The 26,440-nt window shown below is 33.5% G+C and overlaps 2 protein-coding genes across 2 annotated transcripts; one reads left to right on the top strand and one right to left on the bottom strand.

The window, feature by feature from the left end:
* Positions 1–3,206: 3,206 nt before the first annotated feature.
* LOC132736370 (prohibitin 1-like) lies at positions 3,207–9,464 on the bottom strand. The gene is made up of 6 exons (XM_060723489.1): positions 9,219–9,464; positions 7,614–7,775; positions 6,659–6,801; positions 5,828–5,944; positions 5,140–5,235; positions 3,207–4,020 (listed from the first exon to the last, which is right to left on the bottom strand). The coding sequence occupies exons 1-6, from the start codon at positions 9,301–9,303 to the stop codon at positions 3,805–3,807; spliced, it is 819 nt and encodes a 272-aa protein (XP_060579472.1). The 5' UTR covers positions 9,304–9,464; the 3' UTR covers positions 3,207–3,804.
* A 210-nt stretch (positions 9,465–9,674) lies between these two features.
* LOC132736371 (succinate dehydrogenase assembly factor 2, mitochondrial-like) lies at positions 9,675–20,971 on the top strand. The gene is made up of 4 exons (XM_060723490.1): positions 9,675–9,862; positions 11,624–11,811; positions 17,321–17,430; positions 20,127–20,971. Exons 1-4 carry the CDS (start codon positions 9,785–9,787, stop codon positions 20,237–20,239), a joined length of 489 nt encoding a protein of 162 aa, XP_060579473.1. The 5' UTR covers positions 9,675–9,784; the 3' UTR covers positions 20,240–20,971.
* The last annotated feature ends 5,469 nt before the right edge of the window (positions 20,972–26,440 follow it).

The raw sequence follows: 26,440 nt of genomic DNA, 5'->3' as shown, positions 1-26,440 counted from the left end.
TAAAAATTTAACACTCACTAGAAGATTTTCATGCCAAATATCTAAGCTCTAACTCTTTGGGGTTTTTTTTTTTAAAAAAACAGAGTAATTTTTAAAGAAGATATTTTTAGTTTTTTCTTTGGCAACCAGAGTTCTGCATGGAATTAAATTCTTTGAACAATTTTAAAGGTGACCACCAAAGGAGCATTGCTGTGAAGTTTAAATGAAATTGGCTTAGCAGTTTATAAGGAGATGTCATTTAAAGTAAAAATTAAGGGACGGACGCCACACAAAAAGAGCTCACCACGTCACTTTGTGACAGGTGAGCTTAAAACACCACCGGGTGGGGGCAACGCTTTTCGTAAAGCAAACACGTCAAAGGTTTAAACAAATCTTTAAAGAAACATTAAAGAAAAAATAAGTTTTTTTTTATTTTAATAGGTCTATCTAGTTACACTTGTTTTGACCAAATTTGAATCATTTCGATACATGAACAAGTTAAGCAAATATATGCAAATACGATCATCTAACTTTTACGGTCAAGGTCATTTAAAGGTCAAGGTCATATCTAAATTATTGAACTTGTCCGTTTGGTCACAACTGCTGTTTTGTGCACATATGAATCAAATTCGTACATTAATAACAGAATTATGACAAACACCAAAATACAATTATTTGACCTTGATGGTCAATGTCATTTAATGCTCAAGGTCAGTTCAAACTTTTAGATGGTTTGTCCAAATGGTTGTTTTGAACAAGCTTGAAGATAATCCATAGATAAATAACCAAGTTACAGCCAATTATAGCAATAATCAGCGAAAAGTCAATAATTTGACCTTCAAGGTCATCCATGATTTCAGCTCAGTCATAGCCAGTTACAGCAAAAAGTTAGAGAATTTCAACAATATGATCTATAAGATCAAGGTCATTTATGAGTGAAGGTCTATCGTAAAAGATTGTTGTGTTCAAGTTTTTAAGACAATCCATTCAAATATCACAAAGTTAAAGCCACCAATAGCAAAAAGAGGGCCATGATGGCCCTGAGGTCGCTCACCTGTATATAGGCCCCCGGAGCGGGGCCAGTTTAAACCCCAGGGCTTTTATTTGAGCAAACTTGGAAGACACCCATTAGAAGATGTTTCATGATGTTAAGTTTTTACTACACACATATAATGAAAAACAATGACCTCCGCACCCCCCCCCCCCCCCCCCCCTTGGCAGGGCCAATTTAAACCCAAGGGCTTTTATTTGGACAAACTTGGTAGACACCAACAAAAAAAGATGTTTCCTGCTTAAAATCTAACCTCTAGCTCATTGGATTTTTTAAAAGAAGATTTTTTAAAGTTTTTACTATACACATATAGTTAAAAACAATGACACCTCAAGGGCGGGGCCAGTTTTAACCCCAGGGCTTTTATTTGAACAAACTTTGTAGACACTTACTAGAAGATGTTTCATTCTTAATATCTAAACTCTAGCTATTTGGGTTTTTTCAAAGAAGATTTTTAAGTTTTTGCCATACACATATAAGGAAAATCAATGACCCCCGGGGCGGGGCCAATTTTGACCCCAGGGCTTTTATTTGAACAAACTTTGTAGACACCCATTAGAACATGTTTCATGCTAAATATCTTAGCTCTAGCTCTTTGGGTTCTTTAAAAGAAGATTTTTTAAGTTTTTACTATATGCATATAGGGAAAATCAATGACCCCCTGGGGCGGGGCCCATTTTGACCCCAGGGCTTTTATTTGAACAAACTTGGCAGACACTCACTAGAAGATGTTTCATGCTTAATATCTAAACTCTAGCTATTTGGGTTTTTTCAAAGAAGATTTTTTAAGTTTTTGCTATACACATATAAGGAAAATCAATGACCCCCGGGGCTGGGCCAATTTTGACCCCAGAGCTTTTATTTGAACAAACTTTGTAGACAACCATTAGAACATGTTTCATGCTAAATATCTTAGCTCTAGCTCTTTGGGTTCTTTAAAAGAAGATTTTTTAAGTTTTTACTATATGCATATAGGGAAAATCAATGATCCCCTGGGGCGGGGCAAATTTTTACCCCAGGGCTTTTATTTGAACAAACTTTGTAGACACTCACTAGAAGATGTTTCATGCTTAATATCTAAACTCTATACTATATGGGTTTTTTTCAAAGAAGATTTTTTAAGTTTTTGCTATACACATATAAGGAAAATCAATGACCCCGGGGCGGGCCAATTTTTGACCCCAGGGCTTTTATTTGAACAAACTTTGTAGACACCCATTAGAACATGTTTTCATGCTAAATATCTAAGCTCTAGCTCTTTGGGTTCTTTAAAAAAGATATTTTTAAGTTTTTACTATATGCATATAGGGAAAATCAATGACCCCCTGGGGCGGGGCCAATTTTGACCCCAGGGCTTTTATTTGAACAAACTTGGTAGACACCCATTAGAACATGTTTCATGCTAAATATCTTAGCTCTAGCTCTATGGGTTCTTTAAAAGAAGATTTTTTAAGTTTTTACTATATGCATATAGGGAAAATCAATGACCCCCTGGGGCGGGGCCAATTTTGACCCAGGGCTTTTATTTGAACAAAACTTGGTAGACACTCACTGGAAGATGTTTCATGCCAAATATCTAAGCTCTAGCTCTTTGGGTTTTTTAAAAGAAGATATTTAAAGTTTTTTCTTTTGGTTGCCATGGCAACCAGAGTTCTGCATGGAATTAAAATCTTTGAACAATTTTTAAAGGTGACCACCAAAGGAACATTCCTGTGAAGTTTGGATGAAATTGGCTTAGTGGTTTATGAGGAGATGTCATTTAAAGAAAAAGTTTACGGACGGACGACGGACGGACGCCGGACGAAAAGCGATCACAAAAGCTCACCCTGTCACTTTGTGACAGGTGAGCTAAAAATCAAGCAAAATAAGAAATTTGACCTTATAGGTCAAGGTCATTTATGAATGAAGGCCAAATTTTGTCTACTTCAAGGTCTTGTCTAAATGGTTGTTGTGGCTAAGTATGAAGACAATACACCTAAAACTTAAAAAGTTATGATCAAGGTTAAAGTTTGCTGGCGGAAACAGGAATGCAGACATGACTGTAACAATACATGTGTCTATATTTTTTTCTTCGAAAAAAGTTAAGCTAAAAACATAAACATGTCCATTACTAACATTCAAAACATAACAGAAAAGACTTTTGTTATGTGGAATATCATCAACAAAATAAAGACAGTAACTTTCTCAAGGTTTATTTTTTACCAGCACATTCAAACATCATTAAAAAAGAATTATCATAAACCTCACTATATTAAAAGAGGTAATCATTTTCATTATACATGCACATGTATATTTTATGGCTGGTTTCCAGAACAGGCATTACATCTTATATAAGTAACTAAAGTTCACACAGAAACAATTATTCAAAGAATTTTGTCATCCGATATTACTCTTAACTTCTGTATCTCCGTAGAATATGATATTATCTATGGAAATCATTCACTAGTTTTGATCTATTAAAAATATAGAGAGTTGGCAAGTAAAACCTACAAATAACTTTAAAGGTTTATCCCTTGAACCCTTTAAACATATGAAAATAATAGAGAAATATGTGTTATATATATTGTTTTATATATAAATATATATACAACTTAAGTATGTGGATTTACTTCTCAGTATGTGTTTCTTATAGATAAATCTGTTCATCATTAACATTACAATATATCGTAAAGCATAACTGTCTCATAATATACAATATACTGTGTGTAAATCTCTAAGAACACTTATTTCAATTCTCTCAATTGTTCAGAGTCTTTTTCCTCCTTTGGGTTTATTTACTGTGATGGTAGAGCTAATAAAGTTTGCTGTCCGGAAGGGAGGTAATTAACATTCCGTGATTGTGATAGTTGGTAGGCAATGTCTTCAGCTGCTTCAATTTTTCTAAGTTCTACAAGACCTTCTCCTGCATCTCCTATGGCCCTAGCAACAAGTTTAGCTGCTTGTGATTCACCTTCCGCTCGAATAATGGCGGCTTTTTTTACTTGTTCTTCCTGTAAATTGACAAAACTATTGCATCAAATTATCCTGGACACAACTTTATATTAACACTCAAAATGTCATACCTTCCTTTATGAAAGAAAAAAAAATAGATTTAACAAAGTCAAACCCAAAGGTAAGACTTTAATGTTAATAAATGCAGTTAATTTATTTCTTCTAACAAACCAATTAAATGCTTTACAAAGTTAAAGAACTTACAATACTTATTCAGTCCATTAATCATTTTTGAAGGTAAACATTTGAGCTAAGACTGAAGAAAGGACTAAAGAACACAGAGTGCTGACACAAAAATTGTCTTACATTTGACCTGCAAGGGTGAAATAAACTGGTACATCGGCACACATTACCTTATTGATTTCAGCCAAAGATAATCATTCAAGGGGTATTGGGTTTAAGCAGAGGACAGAAACTTGTCTTGACATTCAACTTTCAAGTGTGACCTTGACCCAGAACAAATGTGGCATGGGTTCTGCATATCAACTTGTTATGGTGAACACTTGTAACCCGTTTAAAAAAAAATCCTTCAAGGGGTATAAGATTTATAAAGCAGACATGAATTGCCTGACATGTGAAGCATAAAGATGACCTTAAGTCAGCAAAACGGTTGCATGGGCTTGACTTTACAGCTATATTAAAATCCATCAAGAGGTAAAGCATTTATAGTGGGAACAAAAAATTGTCCAACAGTTGACCTACAAGGATTATCTTGATCTTGAGCACACACAATCACAGCATGGGTTCTTCTGCACATTACCCTGCTGATGTGAGCATTTGAGTCAAAGAAAATCAAATTTTAGAACAGTCACCAAAATGTCTGACTTTGAACTTCCAGTGTGACCTGAATGATGCAGTTATTTGAAGAAAATCTTTAAAAAGTGAGCAGTCACAAAATTGTCTGACATTTGACCTTCCAAGGTCAAACCAACAGACTGATAACATAAAGGGAATCCAGCCCCCTCCATATATATGTGGTGTGGAGTAAAATAAAACACTGCTTTCTTACATTTCAACAGAACCATTATTATTGGACTAAAACCATGCTTACAACTAGAGATAAATTCAAAACAAAATAATTTTGAGATAAATTCAAAGCAACAAGAATTTTCACAGACCTTTTCTACAAGATATCTTGCACGTTCTGCATCTTGCTGAGCAACTTGCTTTTGTTCAACAGCGCTGGTGAACTCTGCCATGAATGTTAAATGTGTCTACAAAATATGTAAATAAATATGTAAATAAAGTAAAATATGTAAATAAACTTTTAACATTATGCATAAAATATAATACCTTACTAATAATTATGATAGAGCATAGTCAAGAATAAATAAATACCCAAATGTTTTTTCCCTCTTTTTGGGGAAACTATTATTTCAATGGCAGTGTTTTGATTAGTGAAATTATGTAAATTGGGAAATGTCAATTTCAGTAAGAGCTGACATGTAAACTTTGAATATTTGTAATACAGACCACTTTTTAGAATAATCAAAATCTCATAGCAATTGGAAAACATTTACTTTTACTAAAGCTGTTTGAAAAAGATGTCAATTCTATGTCCAATGTCTATGCTTTTCTATATTTTAGTTAGAACATATTCATCTTAATGCTTTTCTACATTTTAGTTTGAACATATTCATCTTAGCTTGATTGTGAAACTTATATCAACAACAGTATAAGGAAATGTTATCCTGACTGAGAAGGACTCAAACCCACAATACCTGGATTGAGAGGCAAACCCCTTAACCACTAGGCCTCTGCTCCCTGGTATATATTGGCACTGAAACACAATTAAATCTAACTTACCAATGAAATATCATCAAGCAGTAAACTAAAGGAGGCTGCTCTTTTTGTTAGTTCTTCTCTGACTTTTGCTGATACAATTTCTCTCTGTGTAATCATCTCTGAGGCATCAAACTGTGCCTGAAAATAAAACAAACAGGTCTGATGCAATCCTTGATTACAATAATAAAGCAGTAATAATCAAAAGAAACCAAAAATCTGACTTCCCAAATCTAACTGTAAATGTTTCTTTGTTACTAAAATATGAAATACTAGGTCTTTGTGAAACTTTTTTTATATCAATTGACTTTTCTACTTCCCTCTCCAAAAAACATACTGATTGTATAACTGACAATTTCATGAAACATGCTATAAACATCATATAAAGTTTTATGTAGTTCATTTTGTTCATAAGCTGGACATTTTCTGTTTTTGTGATATTTCTTTAATGCCTAAAATGTTGGCAGAATATTAGCCTTTACTAATGGTCAAAGCTCTTAAAACTTCCCCAAGATTGTTAAGCCCCCCCCCCCCACCTCCTCAATCCAGTACATGACCTTTTCATTAAAAAAATCCATTAATGTGTATATCATCTGGAAAAAGTGGATGTTTTAATTGGTTTGTTAGAAGTAAATTTACCCAATTTTCTGATGATTAACACACTTAAAAATTTTCAAATTTATGTAATAATGCATGAAGCATGACACATTGTTGCAAATACAGGTAAAAACATACCCTGACTTACATAGCTAGAGGATAAAACTGACAAATGGCACATGTATATAACAATACACTAGCACATATATATATAAGAATGCTTGTGCACATAAGCAAACACAGTTTCTTAACACTTACAACAACAGCTTTGAGAACTTCAGTTGTAATTGATGGCAACACTCTTTCGTCATAGTCCACACCAAGGTTTGTGTATATTTGTGGTAATGCTTCTGGTTTTGGTCTGAACAGGATTCTTAATGTAATGGACACTGTCTGTAAATCTGAATTACAATAAATTTGTGAAAGTAATACTAACTTGAATTAGATATTAATTTCTTTTGATAATGAGAAAATTATGTTGCAGCCATAATTGTTGCTGCTTAAATAAAAAAATAACCAAGTGCTTAAAAATTATTATTATTATTATATACCACATTTCTATAGCACTTTTTTCATAAATAATAAATGTTCAAGAGTGCTTTACATAAAATCCGATAAAACATAATCATATACATTTGTATATATATATAAGACATAATGTACAACATTAATTAAGTAAACCTATTAAACAATAATGATAATCTAAAACCAGTAAAGGATGGTAAGAAATACAGACACATTTAGTTTAAAATCAAGGCTCAATTAAAATTAACACTGATAATATAGCAAAAGTAGTACATGTATGATGACTTATGAACTAACGTCCATAGAACTTTATGAAATAATGTGTTTTGAGAGCTCTCTTAAAACATGGCAAGGTATTACAGTCTCTAATGTCAGGTGGTAATGAGTTCCATAATTTCGCTGCGGCTGTCTGGAAGCACCTGTCACCATATCGTACTGTCCGAGATTTAGGCACAACTTATGTCATTGAGTTATTCTGGGACCTCAGATTTCTGACTGGGATGTACACGTCTATCATGTCTTTTATATAGGCTGGTGATTGATCGATGAGGGATTTATATGTATAAGTCACATATAATATTATTACATTATAATAAAAATTATAATAACAAGAGAGTGATGACCAACAAAGCAAATTCATAAATGAACTTGTATCATAAAATATGACAGAAGTGAGAATTATGCAAACCTTTGCTTCCTGTGGCGACAGGGATATTTCTTGGTTTTGCTCGTATATCAAATATAATGGGTCTCTGTACCAATGGAATGAGGAAATGTGTTCCTTCTCCAATAATGGTTTGCTGTACACCACGAAACCTGTCAAATATCACAGCTCTGTGTCCACCATCAACTAAAATGCCATATGATGATGCATTAATTAGTAGAATAATTATTATAGAAGAGTAAAATGAGTCGTGCTATGACAAAACCAACGTAATGCGTTTGCGTCCCGCATAGATCCAGACCAGCCTGAGCATCCCCGCAGTCTGATCAGGATCCATGCTGTTCACTATCAATTTCTCTACTTGTTATAGGGTTTGTAAGCGAACAGCATGGATCCTGATCAGACTGTGCGGATGTGCAGGCTGGTCAGGATCCACGGTGGTCGCAAACGCATTATGTTGGTTTTGTCAAGGCATGGCTCAAATCTTGAATATATGTCCATTAAAACAATCTATCAATATAAATAGAATCAGAAATGCAGATAAACTTACAGATTTGTAAACATAAAAGGATATAAGAAATAGCTTCATGTAAAAGACAAGCTTCCTGGCTCTGCTGCCTTTGCAGTCTAAAAGGATAATGATAGATTTTAACACAACTAGGGCATCCATCAGTATCTGTATCGTAGAAGGATCTTAAAGTAGCTTCTGGTACAGATGCAATGAATAAAATAGTTTGACAGTTAACTGTATACAGTGGCATTAAGGCTCTTATGTTTTTAGGACTGCTGACTGGGCCAGATCCAGACGTGGGCTGGCTAGTCCTATAAATATGACATTGCTTTTAGATATTTTTATTTCTTGGCAAAGCAAAGTCTTATCTTAATAGCTCATAAACCCATAGCATGTTCCTCAAGAAAAACTTGCTGAACGATAAAACATATAAGTCACTGTACAACTACATTAATTTTGAAATATTCATTCACAAAAGTAAAAAAGAAATACCTTTTAACAAAATAATTACTGTCACATCCGAATTCATGATTAGATGCGGTATCATTTAATTAAATTCCTTATACAGCCGATATACAAATCTGAAATGGCGGCCGCCATCAGGCAGTGTGTGAAATCTGATTGGCTAATTGAATGCAAGCATTTAAATGATGTGAAATCTGATTGGCTAATTGAATGCAAGCATTTAAATGAGCCAACTGTTTCTAACAAAATATTCTTGAACGAAATATTTGCCCTGGCATGCTCCATCCGCATGTGTACATTTTTCTGTTAAAAATTTGGTGAATAAAACCTTTGACTCGAGCTTGTAACGTAAGAAAATAAGACATTTTTTTACATTTAATGATGCTTTGCGTGTACATGCAATAACGATTAAACGTTTGGCTTGACCAACATAAACTATAACAAGCCCGTAACGTCTGATATATAATTTGGACCAGGTGCTGGTATGTGTCACGTTTGAAGAAAACTATTTTAATATCCAAACCAAAACTTGGCAAAAGGATAATTTTTATAAAGCATGAGCAACAATTAGACAATTGAACTTACAAGAAATCATAACAAAACATAATTTTACACATTTCAAGTTAATTTTGTAAACAAATACTAGGTCATACCATTATATAAAGCTGAATTTATGACTGACCCGGCGGCGACTAGACCTACACCAATGGTTCCAATCGAGTTAAGGAGACGAGACATGACTTAAGTGAACAATATATCAAATGTATCTCTTTGACGAATGTGTTTGAAATTAAAATTTCAATAAAATTCAGTTTAGATTATGCAATTCAAGATGTTAAATAATTCAATGTCAATCTGACGAAACTGCAGCATGTATTTAACCGGAAGTGAAAAGCCGGCGCCTGCGCAAAGTTGAAAATCAACTAAAATGCGAAAAATAATCTCCAGCGCGAAAAGGACTTAAACAATCTATAATATCAATGTAATAATATCGTTAAGTCTTGGAAAATATCATAGCACTTTTTAGGGAGTGGGGCTTGAAAACTGTTTATTTTTCCCTCATTCTTTTCGTTAAATTACAAAAGAAAGGTGAAATTGCCTGGGAAATCAGGGGAAATAACCGCTGCGGTAGCTTCTTGAAAAATATAGTAGTGAACAACCGTATATACATGTTGAAGAAGGGAGAGCACTCTTACGTGACTATTATATAAATTTACAAATGTCAAAGATGTCAGGGTGCTTTATTTTTCGTCAGATCACATCAAGTTGTCTCCGATGTTATACCACACGTCTTCTTGTACACCAAACTTTTTATTTATACCTACTGTATATGTTTATTGTAATGTGTTAAAACTTTAATGTTATTTAATCTTACTGTAAAGTGTACTGGTAAGGGTTTTATGAATATTTCACAAATTATGTTATTTATCATGTTATACAATTTACAAAAAATATATATATTTGATGTTTAATTTGGTGTATTTTCAACAAACGGGCTATACATTCTGACCAAGCAATCTATGTTTTCAAGCTGTTAGAATTTTCATTTTGCATATGTATAATTTTATGCGCTTTTCTTGAACTGTTGAACACTTACTGACTAGTCATAATTTGTATAGAATGACAGACTATTCTCTCCCTTACCAGTTCCTCTCCCTGATGGTTCTCTCCCTAACCGTTTCCTCCCCTGACGGTTCTCTCCCAAATTTGAAATATGCAGACAGTTCTCCCCCAATTTTATTTTTGTAATTTATTTTTTTAGTTTTGACTTAATCTAATAATATTTCTTAATGAAGATTATTAAAAGAATGTGTTTGATATTAACTGCATTTTATGTTTTATGTTTATCAGCTGAAAAGTGTTTGTAAATTTAACACCTTTTTTCATTATTTTAATCCTATCAACACCTTTATTGTGAGAGATATAGATAATTGGACAGTGATTGATATACACCTTTAATTATGTTAAGGTCTAGCTTGTGATGTTCATTCATTCGTTAAATAGTGAATAAGGTGGAATCAAGTATGTTCTAGAAAATAAATAAACAACAACTGGTATGCAAACACATTCCACATTTACTTTTTTACGAAATTGATTTAAAAACATGTAGTCATTAACTTGAAACAATATATAATACCAATTAACTTATAATATAATACTTATTCATCAACACCTTTTCACAGCTATTTTAATCTAATCAACACTTCACTAATAAACACCTCAATTATCACAGTTCACTGACAGCAAACTTAAACGCATTCATGTGTGCACTGAACTACTTTTTTCATCATACAAAAGTTTAGCAATTAGAATTTATTCATCATTTTTGCCTATAAAATTCATTTTTATTTATTAAAAAAAAAATAATACAAAAATAATATCTTATGATTATCCTAATCAAGTAAATTATTCATTAATTATTTTCAATGACTAAACACATTAAAAAGTATACATTACATCTCATTAAAAAATCAGAATAATTAACTAATATCATCATTGATCAATTATTATTATATGTTAAAAAAAAAGTTTTTCTAATTCAATTTATATCAATTGATAATAAAGTTACAAATTTATTTTAACATCTAAATACTTCAATAAAATATTTTTTTCTCCAATTCATATTAATTTTTGATAGTAAACTTACCAATTTATTGTTGCTGATGATGCTAACAAAATTGAATTTGAATTAAACATCAGAATACTTCATTAAAGTATTTTTCTCTCTAGCTCTAATTTATATCAATTTATAATAAACCTACCAATTTATAATAAAATCCATTTTTTTCTAATTTTTATCAATTCATAATAAATCTACCCATTTATTTATCATCTAAATACTTTAATAATAATGTAATTATAAAAGTAAGAATGGGGAGGAACTGTCTTCTAATTTGCAAATATGCAGACAGTTCTCCCCCAAAATAGGGAGAGAACCGTCAGGGAGGAAACGTCAGGGGAGGAAATGGTAAGGGAGAGAATAGTCTGACTACCATTTGTATACTAAAGGAGAAATTGCCAGTGATTTGATTTTTCACTTTCAGTTTTATTTTTTCAGAAAGTTAATCAAGCCAAGTTTAATTCATCTAGATTATTGTCAGACAGAATATTGGACCCACCAGATCATACACCTCCTATTCCAGAATATGTTGATAGAGGGAGTAATGAATCCATTGAGGATAAAAAGGCTCGGTTATTATATCAGAGCAGAAAAAGAGGGATGACGGAAAATGGCCTGTTACTCAGGTAACAAAATAAATGTCAGTGCTGATCTACAATAAATCCTTATATTAAGAGAGGTCATTTATTTCTGGAAAGAAAACTGCACTGATTATTAGATTGATAGATGTATGCAAGTGGCTGTATAAATGATTTTTATGCCCCTGGCATATAGTAATTGAACCGCCTGTCCGTCCGTCTGTCCGTCCGCACTACCGAATAGGGATAGGGGGCCATTTAACTGTAAACAGAACAAAAGAGAACAATAGAGTTCATTCCGTAACAATAGAGTAAGGGGCCATTGGCCCTCTATTAAACAATAGAAATTTAGAAAATAACAAAAGAAATGGCCCCTTTCTCCATTTCGGCAGGACGGCCGTCCGTCTGTCCGTACGAGGTTAACCTAGAAAGGCAAGTTGGATTTTTCTTAAGTTCTACCTGTACCAATGGCTTCTTAGTTTACACACTTACTAATCAATACAAAGTACATGATCTGGTCAAGTTACATAACTATGGCTTCCATATTTACCAAGTTATTGCCCTTTTCAGCACTTAGAAAATGAAAAATGGTTTATAACCTAAAATGGCAAATTGGAAATATCTTAAGTTCTATCTATACTAATGGCTTCATAATTTCCACACTTACTTATCAATACAAAGTACATGATATTGGCAAGTTATATAACTGTGTCATCCATATTTCCCAGTTATTTCCCTTTTTTCACTTTGAAAATAGGGCCTTGTCTGGTTAACCTATTCCGGCAAGTTGGATTTATCGTAAATTTCTCTTAATTGCTTAATTTATTTAATGATATCTTGCATATATGGTAGGTGGATACCTTTAATGGTCCTCTAATTTTTTTTGGAGTAAGTGGTCTCTAGGGTCAAGGTCAAGGTCACTGGTTTAGAAAATAACTTCAAACATTTTTGCTCATACAGCCTTTTATTTTTTGGTTGATGTCTTTCATGTTTAATACAAACATGCCAAGGGAGGTCCTCCTTCTTTGGGTATAGTAAGGGGTCATTTGGGTCAAGGTCAATGTCACCAATGTCAAGGTCACCAATGTTAAAAATAGATTTTTACATTTTTACAGGTGTATTAACCATATTCTATAGACAGATGTCATTTATAATTGATAGGAACATAAAATTTGATGGAGTTAGTGGTCAGTTGGGTCAAATTCACTAGTGCTAAAAATAGATTTTTACACTTTTGCTCATACAGCCTTTATTTATTGGCAGATATATTTCATATTTGATAGGAAGATAACTTGCATGGTATTCATCCTTTGATTGGGGTAGGGATCAGTGGGTCAAGGTCAATAGATTTTTACACTTTTGCCCATACATGCTTTATTTATTGACAGGTGTATTTCATATTTGATAGGAAGATAACTTGCATGGTATTTCTTTTGATTGAGTTAGGGATCAGTGTGTCAAGGTCACTAGTGCTAAAAATAGATTTTGTACAGCCTTTAATTATTGACAGATATATTTCATATTTGGTAGGAAGATAACTTGAATGTTATTCTTACTTTGGATGGAGTTAGGGGTCAGTTGGGTCAAGGTCACAAGTGCTAAAAATAGATTTTTACACTTTTGCCCATACAGCCTTTATTTATTGACAGATTTATTTCATATTTGGTTGGAAGATAACTTGCATGGTATTCTTCCTTTGGATGGAGTTAGGGGTCAGTTTGATCAAGGTCATCAATGCTCAAAATAGATTTTAACATTTTTGCCCATACAGCCTTTATTTATTAACAGGTGTATTTCATATTTGGTAGGAAGATAACTTGCATGATATTCTATAGGTGTCAGTGGGTCAAGGTCAAGGGTGCCAAGTATAGATTTCTTACATTTATATATATTTGATAAAGTTGAATATTTATCACTTCACAAGTCATAGCAATGGCTTGGCAACTTATATATTTTACAATTACAAAATGCCATGACTCTGTCAAGCTATAGAACTTGTGTTTACAATTTTTTGGCAATGTTTCTGTCCATAACTGAGTGAATGGGTAAACATTTTTAGCTCGACTTTTCTATGAAAAGGGGAGCTATCCTACTCGCCCCGGCGTCGGCGTTGGCGTCACACCTTGGTTAAGTTTTTCGTACCACCCCACTTTATTTCAGAAGTATTACAAGTATGGCTTTGAAACTTACCATACTTGTTCACCATCATAACCTCCATCTACAGACAAGAGTACATAACTCTGTCAAGGTTTTTGACAGAATTATGGCCCTTTTTTGACTTAGAAAGTGTATTGGTAAAAATATACTCAATGTCACGATTTCATGAACATTTAGCATGACATTAAATAATGAATTGAACTTCCTTCATGTAATTCAAATATCAGTTTACAACGCATTATCTACATAGTGGACCCACGAAAAGTAACCAGTCACCCACAGCCTGTGTGAAAGAGATCCACTTGTGACCAACTGACAACATCTAAAAAAGCTTGATAAAATTTATCTATTACTTGTATTATAAGGTAACTATAATACTTTCACATACAAAGTCAAATCTATATATTATGCTGATTGTACAAAAATATACTGCTTCCTTGGCATAGATTTCTTGAAAAATTATGTTATTATGTCATTTACCAAGGTGTTCTGAGTGACGTAAAAATACCTTATTCTCTCAAAGTGGGTTTAATACTATTAAATTTATTTAAGGCTCAACTCAGTTTTTTTTTCTTTCTTACCAGCCCTCTTTTGACTTAAACATTTCAAACTTTGCTGCAGTGTTCAAGGGTATCACACAATTCAGTAAAATAATTCTTCACTAAATATCTTAATGCTCATGGCCATTGTTCACTTTAAGAATACAGAGATTCTTGTATTGCCTTTTACTGCAAAAACTTTTTTTATTGGCAAGCAATAAAAAAGTCGAGCGCGCTGTCTTACGGACAGCTCTTGTTTGAAATATTGCTACTGACAAGAATCAGAGCTGGTGGCATTTGTGTTCAACAAACAAGTTCTTTTTTTTTTTTAATTTCAACAAAACTTTGTCTAAACTATTTAAAAGAGTGCCCTTTTGCACATCATTATGGTATTAGGATTTAATCAATGTTAGTGCAGTGCCTTTTGTTGTTTGATTTTTATCTGTATATAATTGAGAAATTCTCTTATAATGATTGCCATTCTTCCTACATTTCCAATGAGATTACAAGCAAATTTTCATAGAATGATTATCATCAAAGTGTCCTGCTACATATTTTCAGGGTTTTGTGATTTAATTAATCAGGTTTTTGGAAATAATGGCCATTTGTTACTGTTGTAGTTGTATTTTGTTTTTTTTGTTGTTGTTTTTTAGCTCGACTATTCGAAGAATATGAGAGCTATTGTAGTCGCCCCGGCGTCGGCGTCGGCGTCAGCGTCCGCGTCGGCGTCTGCGTTGGTTAAAGTTTTTTGTAAAGTCAAATATCTCAATTATTACTTGAGATATTAAATTGAAACTTACAATACTTATTTATAGTAACAAGGTACATCAGATTGACAAGTTTGATAACTCTGCCTACAATATTGACAGAATTATGCCCCTTTTTAACTTAGAAATTTTGGTTAAAGTTTTTTGTAAAGTCAAATATCTCAATTATTGCTTGAGATATTCAATTGACACTTACAATACTTATTTATAGTAACAAGGTACATCAGATAGACAAGTTGGATAACTCTGCCTACAATATTGACAGAATTATGCCCCTTTTTAACTTAGAAATATTGGTTAAAGTTTTCGAAGAATATGAGAGCTATTGTAGTCGCCCCGGCGTCGGCGTCGGCGTCAGCGTCCGCGTCGGCGTCTGCGTTGGTTAAAGTTTTTTGTAAAGTCAAATATCTCAATTATTACTTGAGATATTAAATTGAAACTTACAATACTTATTTATAGTAACAAGGTACATCAGATTGACAAGTTTGATAACTCTGCCTACAATATTGACAGAATTATGCCCCTTTTTAACTTAGAAATTTTGGTTAAAGTTTTTTGTAAAGTCAAATATCTCAATTATTGCTTGAGATATTCAATTGACACTTACAATACTTATTTATAGTAACAAGGTACATCAGATAGACAAGTTGGATAACTCTGCCTACAATATTGACAGAATTATGCCCCTTTTTAACTTAGAAATATTGGTTAAAGTTTTTTGTAAAGTCAAATATTCTCAATTATTGCTTGAGATATTCAATTTAAACTTACAATACTTATTTTATAGTAACAAGGTACATCAGATTGACAAGTGGGATAACTCTGCCTACAATATTTACATAATTATGCCCCTTTTTAACTTAGAAATTTTGGTTAAAGTTTTTTGTAAAGTCAAATGTCTCAATTATTGCTTGAGATATTCAATTTAAACTTACAATACTTACTTAAAGTAACAAGGTACATCAGATTGACAAGTGGGATAACTCTGACAGAATTATGCTCCTTTGGAACTTAGAAATTTTTGTTAAAGTTTTTTTTTGTAAAGTCAAATATCTCAATTATTGCTTGAGATATTCAATTGAAATTTAAAATACTTTTTTGTTGTAACAATGTACATCAGTGTGCAAAATTGCATAACTCTGCCTGCAATATTTGCAGAATTATTTGCCCCTTTGAAACTTAGTAATTTTGGTTAAAGGTTAAAGGTATTCAAAGATTTTACTTGAAACTTTACACATGCACTTCGGGTCATAATTGGAGGGTCATAATTGTATGTCACTGACCAAGTTCCATAACTCTATCTTGCATTAAGGCTGATTCATATCCCCTTTTCTACTTAATGTTTACATGCAAGTTTTACATATCTCAATAACTATTAAAGATATTTATTTAAAACTTCACATATGCATTTAGGGTTATAATTGTAGTCACTGACAAAGATCCATAATTCTATCTTGCATTTAGGCTGATTTTTCTCCCCTTTTTCAACTTAGAAATTCATGGTAAAGTTTTGTTTGTAAGCTGTTATCTCAATAACTACTGAAGGGTTTGTCACTTTGTGCCTTTTTTTGGGACAATTTTATGCATTCATAATAATAAAGCAGTGATTTTTTGATAAAACATCTTAATAACAAGCCTTTGTACCTTGTCTGTCAAATTTATGTATTCATAGGTAATTAGTATTATTATATTCAATAAAACACCCTTGTGACATTACCTTCCGAATAGTCAAGCCAATACTGTATAATTAGACTCTCTCTAAGGCCTATAACATGAATTTATAAAAAAAAATTAGCCCTTTTGTGAACTTAAAAAATTTAACATTATCAAGGCTCTTTTACTATCAAGCACTTAGAATAGTCGAGCGTGCTGTCCTTCCGACAGCTCTTGTTTTATTTGATATTATGTAAGTAAGATAGGAAATTTAGGAATACCCTTGGAATGTCAGCCTGTTAGTATTGGAGGAAAACCTGTGCTTGTGACAATTGCTATCCCTTGTGTAAGATTTATTTTGCTCATATCAGCATGCTGCTTTTATAATTGACTATCATGTACATGTACTTATATTGCTACAAGTTTTTCTTTTCCTTTCAGTACGTTTGCCTCACTACATTTGGACAAGTTATCAGAAGAGCAGCTGAAAATGTATGACAGCTTGATCAATAAACCAACAAATGATTGGGAAATATATTACTGGATGATAGGTAGGTTATCACAGTATCTATATCAGGGTGTATAATCACACAGTCTATTGTTTAGGTTATGGTTATGAATAGTTTGATAATTCAACTGTCTGTCTTTCCAAGAATTAAGATACACTGTACTTAGAATGCTTTGGGAACAACAGGTAAAGGTTGATTTCCTTTGATTGCAGTCATTCAGTAAGCTCTTATATGGCTTCTTTTTCTCTTACCTGGTTAGAAGAATAAAACAGAAGATACTGGCATATGAAGATATCCATCTGTCAATAAAAGTTCTATCTGTACCAATGGCTTCATACTTTACACACTTGCTTACTATGCCAAATCCAATGAATATCTTGGCAAGTTAGATAACTGTAGCTTTCATTTTTCTCCCCAGTAATGTCCGTTTTTAGCACTTTGAAAATAAGTACATGCATGGTCAGCCTTCTCTGTCAAGTTTGATGAATCTTCTATAGTTTCTCTTAGGAACTTCATTAAACGAGATATATTATTAAAACATGTATGCTCCCTATCGGCAGCCAATTAGTCATGTGGTCAGGTTATTGTGACTTAATTTTGACCTAGTGACCAAAAACTCAATAGGGGTTATCTACTGGTCATAACTAGTCACTAGGTCATTGTGATGGTAAAGGTTTTAACCTATAAGGTGGTCTTAATCTCTTGACCCCAAAAATCCATTGAGATCATCTTCTTGATGCATTGATGCAGTTGTGAAGTTTGAAGGTCAAGGGTCTATAAGTTGTCGAGTTATTGATAGGAGATTGTTTTGACATACAAGGTTAATGTGATCTTAGCCTTTGACCCCCTGACCCCAAAATCAATAGGGGTCATCAATTTGCCAAGACAAATGCACCTATGAAGTTTGAGAGCAAACAGCCCATGGGTTGTCAAGTTGTTGATTGGAATCTGGTTTTACCTACAATGTCAATGTGACCTTGACCCCTAAATCCCAAAAATAAATAGGGGTCATCTACTGGCCAAGACCAATGCACTAATGCAGTTTGTAGGCCAAGGGCCATTACAAGGCCAATATTACCTTTACCCCAAAATCACTAGGAGTCACCTATTTTGACATTCATTTTGACATTCAAGGTCAGTTTGACCTTGACTTTTGACTTAAAGACCCAAAACACAATAGGGGCCATCTTCTGGCCACATACAATACTCATACCAAGTTTGAAGTTCTAAGCCTAAGCGTTCTTTAGTTATTAATGGGAAACAATTTGGTCTACGGACCGACCAACAGACAAATGCAAAGCAATATACCCCCACTTCTTTGAATGGGGGCATAATTACCCATATCTTCCATATTTGTTAGGTAATTACCTTTCATGATCTTCTCACTATGGGCTGAGTTGGTCACAAGGGTCAAGGTCACTAGTTCTAAAAATTGATTATTACACCTTTTCTCATACAGCCTAAATATTTATTGACTTGATGGCTTTCATATTTAAAATGGTGGTCAGAGTAATGGATCTTTGGGTCCAAGGTCACTGTGCTAAAAATAGATCTTTACATTTTTGCTTTAACAGCCTTACTTTAACGACTAATGTCTTGTACAATTAGTAGGTAGATACCATGAATAGTCTTTTTACTTTAGACAGTCTTTGGGTTCAAGGTCAAGGTCACCAGTTCTTACAATAGATTTTTACACTTTCTTATACAGCCATTATTTATTGACTGATGTCTTTAATATTTAGTTGGAACTTAGTATGTGCTCTACCTTTGGGGTCACATGGTCAAGTTTACCAGTGCTTAAAATAGATTTTTCACTTTTATTCTTAAAGCCTTTATTTATTGACTGTCAGATACTTTTTATGGACCTAATTTTTGATGGAACATTGAGTCACTAGGTTTAAGCCTTTAAGGTCAAGGTCTTGCATTTATGTTTATTTGATTGTTGAATTCTTTTTAACTTCATCAAAGAGCAGTGATATGCAAAATTACATTTTTCGTGACAAGAACAAAAGGTAAAGGTTTTGTCAAACTATAAATTGTGTTTTCATGAGCAATCATCCCAACTGTTAGTGAGTTAATTGGTAAATCTTTATGAAAAATTTGGAAATCAGGGCTGAGGGCATAATGTGTTTATCAAAAACATGGGTTCTTGGTTTATTGTTGTATTTTTGGAGAAGAAAATATTTCAATTATTAATCCTTATGGAACCTCATAATTTTTCTTTCATTATAACGGACCAAAGGTTGCTGTCTTCATTTTTCTTACAGGATAAAAGATGAATCACACCTTTAATACATAACTGGTTGAACTTACAAGCCCAAATTTAATTGTTTGTATTATAATTTTGGCATAGGTGACTTATTATTGACAATTGCAGACAACATGTTACATATTTTTCATATTATCCACCCTCCCAAGAGGGGATATTGTTTTGGCATCACCAGTATTTGGTTTGTAATTGAATTTCATCCAAACTACTCATTATCAATTTTAACAAAGTTAAACTTAAAAATCTTACTGTATTTGCTTCTATCATGTTTGCATTAGTGTCAACCTTATGTCTTAGCATATATTACAATCGATATATATAAACTTTATAGTGTTTTTTTGCCAACATGATTTCTCTGTTACACAATATTCTTAGACTTGTTTGAAATACTTCCCTGTAACCAGTAATTCCCATGACAAAATTAACATAATTACAATGTTTTTATCATTGGTTGTTTCTTTCTTTTCAGGAAATAAACCCACACCACCAGAATATGATAATTCTGTAATGGACATGCTGAAAGATCATGCAAAAAATAAAGACAGAAATGTTAGATTACAACAGCCTGCATTGTATACATAGATTATGTCCCTTTGTAGATCTGTTACACACAATTCTTGATCAGAGCATGTTGATAAAATACTAAGTTTAAGCAGTGAAATATTTTTGATAGCACTTATTGTATGATTGTAAAAATAAACTTTAAAAGACTTTTAAAATTTTGATATCACTCATTGTATCATTGTTAAAATAAACTTATTCTTTTATATGAAATAGCGTAACGTATAAAAAAGGAAGATACATGTATTAGATATCAGTCAATGAATTTAAGATTTTGAATTTACTACCCCAAATTCCAGTTTTGAATTTGTTCTACTATATATTTACCTAAATGTTCTTAAAATTTTCACTGGCCCGAACTAATTTTCATGGGCCACAGGGCCAGTGCTAAATTCGATGACTGAGAAATAAATAAAAGAAATACTTTCAGAGATATTTCATCCTGACATAAAAATATTTGAATTTTTTCACTCTTCAGTGAGATATGATTTGTATTCATTCAAAGAAAAAGTAGGCTGTTCTTTTTGTACTTTAATCATACACATATTGTTTATATATAGTGTACATTTATAATTACATGAGAGAAAACTAGTGAAGTTCTCAGGTGTTCTTGAGAAATGGTTCAACATTTGCTGTGAATCTTTTGTTAAAACAAATTTACAAGCAAATTTTTATGTGATAGAAAAATTCAATTTCTATTGCTTTGAACATTTTTTAATTTTATTAAAATATTGCTGGACATTTACAAGTGTCAATGTTTTCAAAAGACTTTATAAGTGCTGATGTGTATTATAGTACAGAAACAGAATGTTAATGTTAAGAAAAAATACATTTGTAAAAAATGTTCAAATAAATGTTTACAAGCAATATGTTCTGTGATGTACTTGATGAATATTTACTTAATATGTTTTTCTATAATTTGCCACATTGACTAGTAACAACTTTTGATACAATAAAGAAGAGGGATCAATGTATTGCCTCATGATAGCTAGTGGCATGTTGCAGCTACTGTGTAGCAGGAGACAACAAAAATCATTAATGGGGCATAACACGTTTTTGTGTCACCTCTACAGAGCAATGGCGACATATAGGGATCACTTCCCCGTCATCTGTCTGTCCATTACAAAACTTGTCTGGACTACTCAAAAACTACTAGTGCAACTTCATGAATGATCAGTACCAAGTCTAGTTGTGCATATCATTGGTATTTTTCGGTTCAATGATTTTTTTCAGAGTTATGAATTTTTATTTAAGAATTTTTATTTTTAAAGTTTGTCCGAACTACTCCTCTTACACCACTAATCAATTTCAATGAAATTTAACAGGATTGATCTGTACTTGCGCATATTACACAGGTTTTCTGGTTGAATGATTTTTGTCCGAGTTATGGCCTTTGGATAAAGCAGAGCGATCAGTGATGTTGCCTCATGATAGCGATAACTCAACCAAAATTCATTCAACCTGAACACTCTAGCGGTCACAGTTTTGCCTCCATCATCATCAATCTTTGTCAGGATGCTTGTCTAGGTAATTACTAGTACTCAGATGAGTTCGAACATGGGTCATCTCGGATTAAAAACTAGGTCACAGGAGCTAAAAATAGAAAAATCTTGTAAACACTAGTGGCTACAGTTTTGATCCAAATATCCTTGAAATTGGTCTGAAAGTTTGTTTTGATGATTTCTAGGTCAAGTTCGAATATGGGTCACCTGTGGTCAAAAACTAGGTCACACTGCCCAAATATGGAAAAACTTTGTTAACACTCTAGTACTCTAGTGGTCACATTTTTGACTCAACTGTCATAAAACTTGGTCAGGATGCTTGTCTAGGTAATAGCTTGGATAAGTTCAATGGGTCAGGTGAGCGATCTAGGGCCATCTTGGCCCTCTTGTAAATAAAAATTACAACATCATTAATTGATATCCCTTAAATAAACAGTGGTCAATTTTAAAATCAAATCAGAACAATGTGATCACACTAGTTATGTGGGTGTTAAGGTCAAAAAGGTAGGATGTTTATACCATAGAATAGATTTGACTTAGATATGATGCTAAACTTAGATTATGAAAGGACCATGACCTGTCCGATCAGTCTGCAAAGAAAATAAAAATAGTTTATCAAAGTACCCTTTCCTTTAATCATATGTACCATTTAACGGTTAGCCTTCTGATTATTATCACTGGGCTTGTCTAGTCATGATTGATGATGCCGCTCATACTACATGTATGTAACTTAACAAAGTTTTAGGTGAATATGTCTGACTTAATAATAAGATAATCCCAAGTCTGCAGACAGACTAAATCTATTTGTGCAGCCAGTGCAAACCAGTAGATGTATCACACAGCACATCCATTAAGTTCCTGATCATGGTCTGCACTGCTATCTTTTCACTAAGTACATTTTTTAGCTCACCTGAGCATATGCTCAGGGTGAGCTATTAGGATCACTCTTTGTCCGTCTTCCGTTCACACTTTTAAATCGACATCTCCTCTGAAACCATAAGGCAGATCATAATGAAACTTCACAGGGATGTTCCTTGTGTGAAGCCTTAACAAAGTTGTTCAAAGAATTCCATTCCATGCAGAACTCTGGTTGCCATGGCAACCAAAAGAAAAAACTTTAAATATCTTCTTCTAAAAAACCCAAACAGCTAGAGCTTAGATATTTGGCATGAAACATCTTCTAGTGAGTATCTACCAAGTTTGTTCAAATAAAAGCCCTGGGGTCAAAATTGGCCCCGCCCCCGGGGTCATTGATTTTCCCTTTATGCATATAGTAAAGCTTAAAATATCTTCTTTTAAAGAACCCAAAGAGCTAGAGCTAAGATATTAAGCATGAAACATGTTCTAATGGATGTCTACCAAGTTTGTTCAAATAAAAGCCTTGGGGTCAAAATTGGCCCCGCCCCGGGGGTCATTCATTTTCCTTATATGTGTATAACAAAAACTTAAAAAATCTTCTTTGAAAAAACTCAAATAGCTAGAGTTTAGATATTAAGCACGAAGCATCTTCTAGTGAGTGTCTACTAAGTTTGTTCAAATAAAAGCCCTGGGGTCAAAATTGGCCCCGCCCCAGGGGACATTAATTTTCCTTATATGTGTATAGCAAAAACTTAAAAATCTTCTTTGAAAAATCCGAATAGCTAGAGTTCAGATATTAAGCATGAAACATTTTCTAGTAAGTGTCTACAAAGATTGTTCAAATAAAAGCCCTTGGGTCCAAACTGGCCCTGCCCCAGGTGTGTCATTGTTTTTTAACTATATGTGTAAAGAAACAAGATTCCATTTGAGAAAAATGCTATGCCACCGCATTAATACAACACTAAATAGAAGTGTAGGAACAGATTTTTTTTTGTTTCTATACAATTGAAGATTGTCATAATGCATAGATCCCTGACCTATCTAATTCTTATTATCAGATCAGTGGTTAAATCTATTGTTAATCCAATAAAAGATCAGAGTAGGAATATATCAATGCACTTGAGTCTGGTGAATTTGGTGGTGAAGGTCATATTTCACACAGCCTAAATATCATGACTACATCAAAGGACAACACAGTAAGACACTTTGTCAAAATCTAGGTCAGCTGATATCAAAGTTCTTTTTACATCTTAATCTGTGCACATGGTTCAAATTTCATAGCTATGCATCAAAGGACAAGAAAGTAGGTCACATCATCAAAATCTAGGTCACCTGATATCAAAGTTCAATTTTACAACTTAACCCATTACTTCATATACACGCCTTTTAACGCCTTTTTTACCCCCCCCCCCCTTTTGTTGTCTCAAATGATGAAAAAATGCCTTATTTAGACCCCCAACACTTGTTTTTGTTTGAGAAATGTTGTTAAAAAAAGTGACCTCTTTTTCGGCGCGGCCCCCCAACCAAAAGATACATCAGGGGGTTGGGGGGGTTTGAAGGGGGGCAGAGTCCCCCTCATCGCTAAGAAAATTTTGGACTTGTGAGAGGCTGTAAATGACCCCAGATTGATCATAAGGTAACGTGTAACCAACGCTGAAAAGCATTTGACTCTATCTCAATCCATTGAAAAGTTGCAGCACTTTGAAATCAATTTTGATGGAAAAAATCAACGCAAAATAGTGATTTTAGGCAATTTTGAGATGTCCCCTCGTTGCCATGGTAACAGAAAATTTAAGCCTGAGCATGTTGTTGCAAGGGCAATGGTCCAGTCAACATTTGTGCCAAGTTTGATTAGTGTTGAAGCAGTTTTTATAGTATTATAGCAATTTGAACTTGTAACGGGAGACTTTTCAATGAAAACAGCCATTTTTCACAAAATGCTCATGAAGTAATGGGTTAAACTGTGCACATGGTCAAAATTCCATTGCTGTACATCAAAGGACAAGAAAGTAGGTCACTTTCCCCTTGGGCAAGGCAAAATTTTGACCTAAGGGTTTAATTCAAAACAATCTTGATACAGGTCCACCAAACAACATTTCAAGTCAAATATCTAAGCTGTAGCTTTCTCCCATTCAGAAAACATTTGTTTTATTTTCTGTTTTTACTATGTGTACATAATGAGAATCACTGCTCCCGGGCAGGGCCAATTTTGACACCAAGGGAAAAATTTGAACAACTTTGGTAGAGGACCTATAGATGATATTATATAGCAAACATCAAAGCTCTATGCCTTGTACCTTCAGACAAAAATATTATTTTTTTTACTATATGTACATAATGAAAATCACTGACCCCTGGGGTGGAACCAATTTTTACCCCAGGGCTATAATTTGAACAATCTTGGTAGAGGTTCAAGCCTCATAAAGTCTCATGCCATATATTTAACCTCTAGCCTTTGTCAATTCAGAAAAAAAATTTCAAGTTTTTACTTTATACATATAAGGAAAACTATCGCCTCTGGGGCAGGGCAATTTTAACACTAAGGGCATAATTAAAACAACTTAAGTAGAGGACCCATAAATGATATTATATACCAAATATCAAAGCTCTAAGCCTTGTACCTTCAGACAAGAAGTTTTTTTTACTATATGTACATCAATAAAAATCAATGACCCCTGTGCCAATTTTGACCCCAGGGCTTTAATTTGTTAAATTTTGCTATAGGTTGACACTACACAATGTTTCATGCAAAATATCTAACCTCTAGCATTTGTCAATTGCTAGAATTTTTTTTTTTTCAGATTTTACTATATACATACAAGAGGGCCATGATGGCCCTGAGGTCGCTCACCTGTATATAGCCCCCCCCCCCCCCCCCCCCAACGTTGCAGGGCCAATTTAACCCAAGGGCTTTTTATTTGCACAAACTCGGTAGACACCCATAAGAAGATGTTTCATGCTAAACATCTAAGCTCTAGCTCATTGGGCTTTTTAAAAGAAGATTTTTTTAAAGTTTTTACTATACACACATACTTAGAAACAATGACACCCCTGGGGCCGGGCCAGTTTTGACCCCAGGGGCTTTTATTTGAACAAACTTTGTAGACACTTACTAGAAGATGTTTCATGCTTAATATCTAAACTCTAGCTATTTGGGTTTTTTCAAAGAAGATTTTAAGTTTTTGCTATACCACATATAAAGAAAATCAATGACCCCGGGGCGGGGCCAATTTTTACCCCAGGTCTTTTATTTGACCAAACTTTGTAGACACTCACTAAAAGATGTTTCATGCTTAATATCTTAACTCTAGCTATTTGGGTTTTTTCAAAGAAGATTTTTTTAAGTTTTTGCTATACACATTTAAGGAAAATCAATAACCCCCGGGGCGGTGCCAATTTTGACCCCAGGGCTTTTATTCGAACAAACCTGGTAGACACCTATTAGAACATGTTTCATGCTAAATATCTTAGCTCTAACTCTTTTGGTTCTTTAAAAGAAGATTTTTTTAAGTTTTTACTATATGCATTAGGGAAAATCAATGACCCCCCGGGGCGGGGCCAATTTTGACCCCAGGGATTTTATTTGAACAAACTTGGTAGACACTTATTAGAACATGTTTCATGCTAAATATCTTAGCTCTAACTCTTTTGGTTCTTTAAAAGAAGATTTTTTAAGTTTTTACTATATGCATATAGGGAAAATCAATGACCCCCTGGGGCGGTGCCAATTTCGACCCCAGGGCTTTTATTTGAACAAACTTGGTAGACACCTATTAGAACATGTTTGATGCTCAATATCTTAGCCATAGCTCTTTGAGTTCTTTAAAAGAAGATTTTTTAAGTTTTTACTATATGCATATAG

The sequence above is a fragment of the Ruditapes philippinarum genome, unplaced genomic scaffold (genome assembly GCF_026571515.1).
Source record: "Ruditapes philippinarum isolate M1 unplaced genomic scaffold, ASM2657151v2 ctg5893_1_1_1_1, whole genome shotgun sequence".
NCBI lineage: Eukaryota > Metazoa > Mollusca > Bivalvia > Venerida > Veneridae > Ruditapes > Ruditapes philippinarum.
Note: the sequence above shows the minus strand (reverse complement) of the source record. Positions and strands in the feature narration are given on the sequence as shown.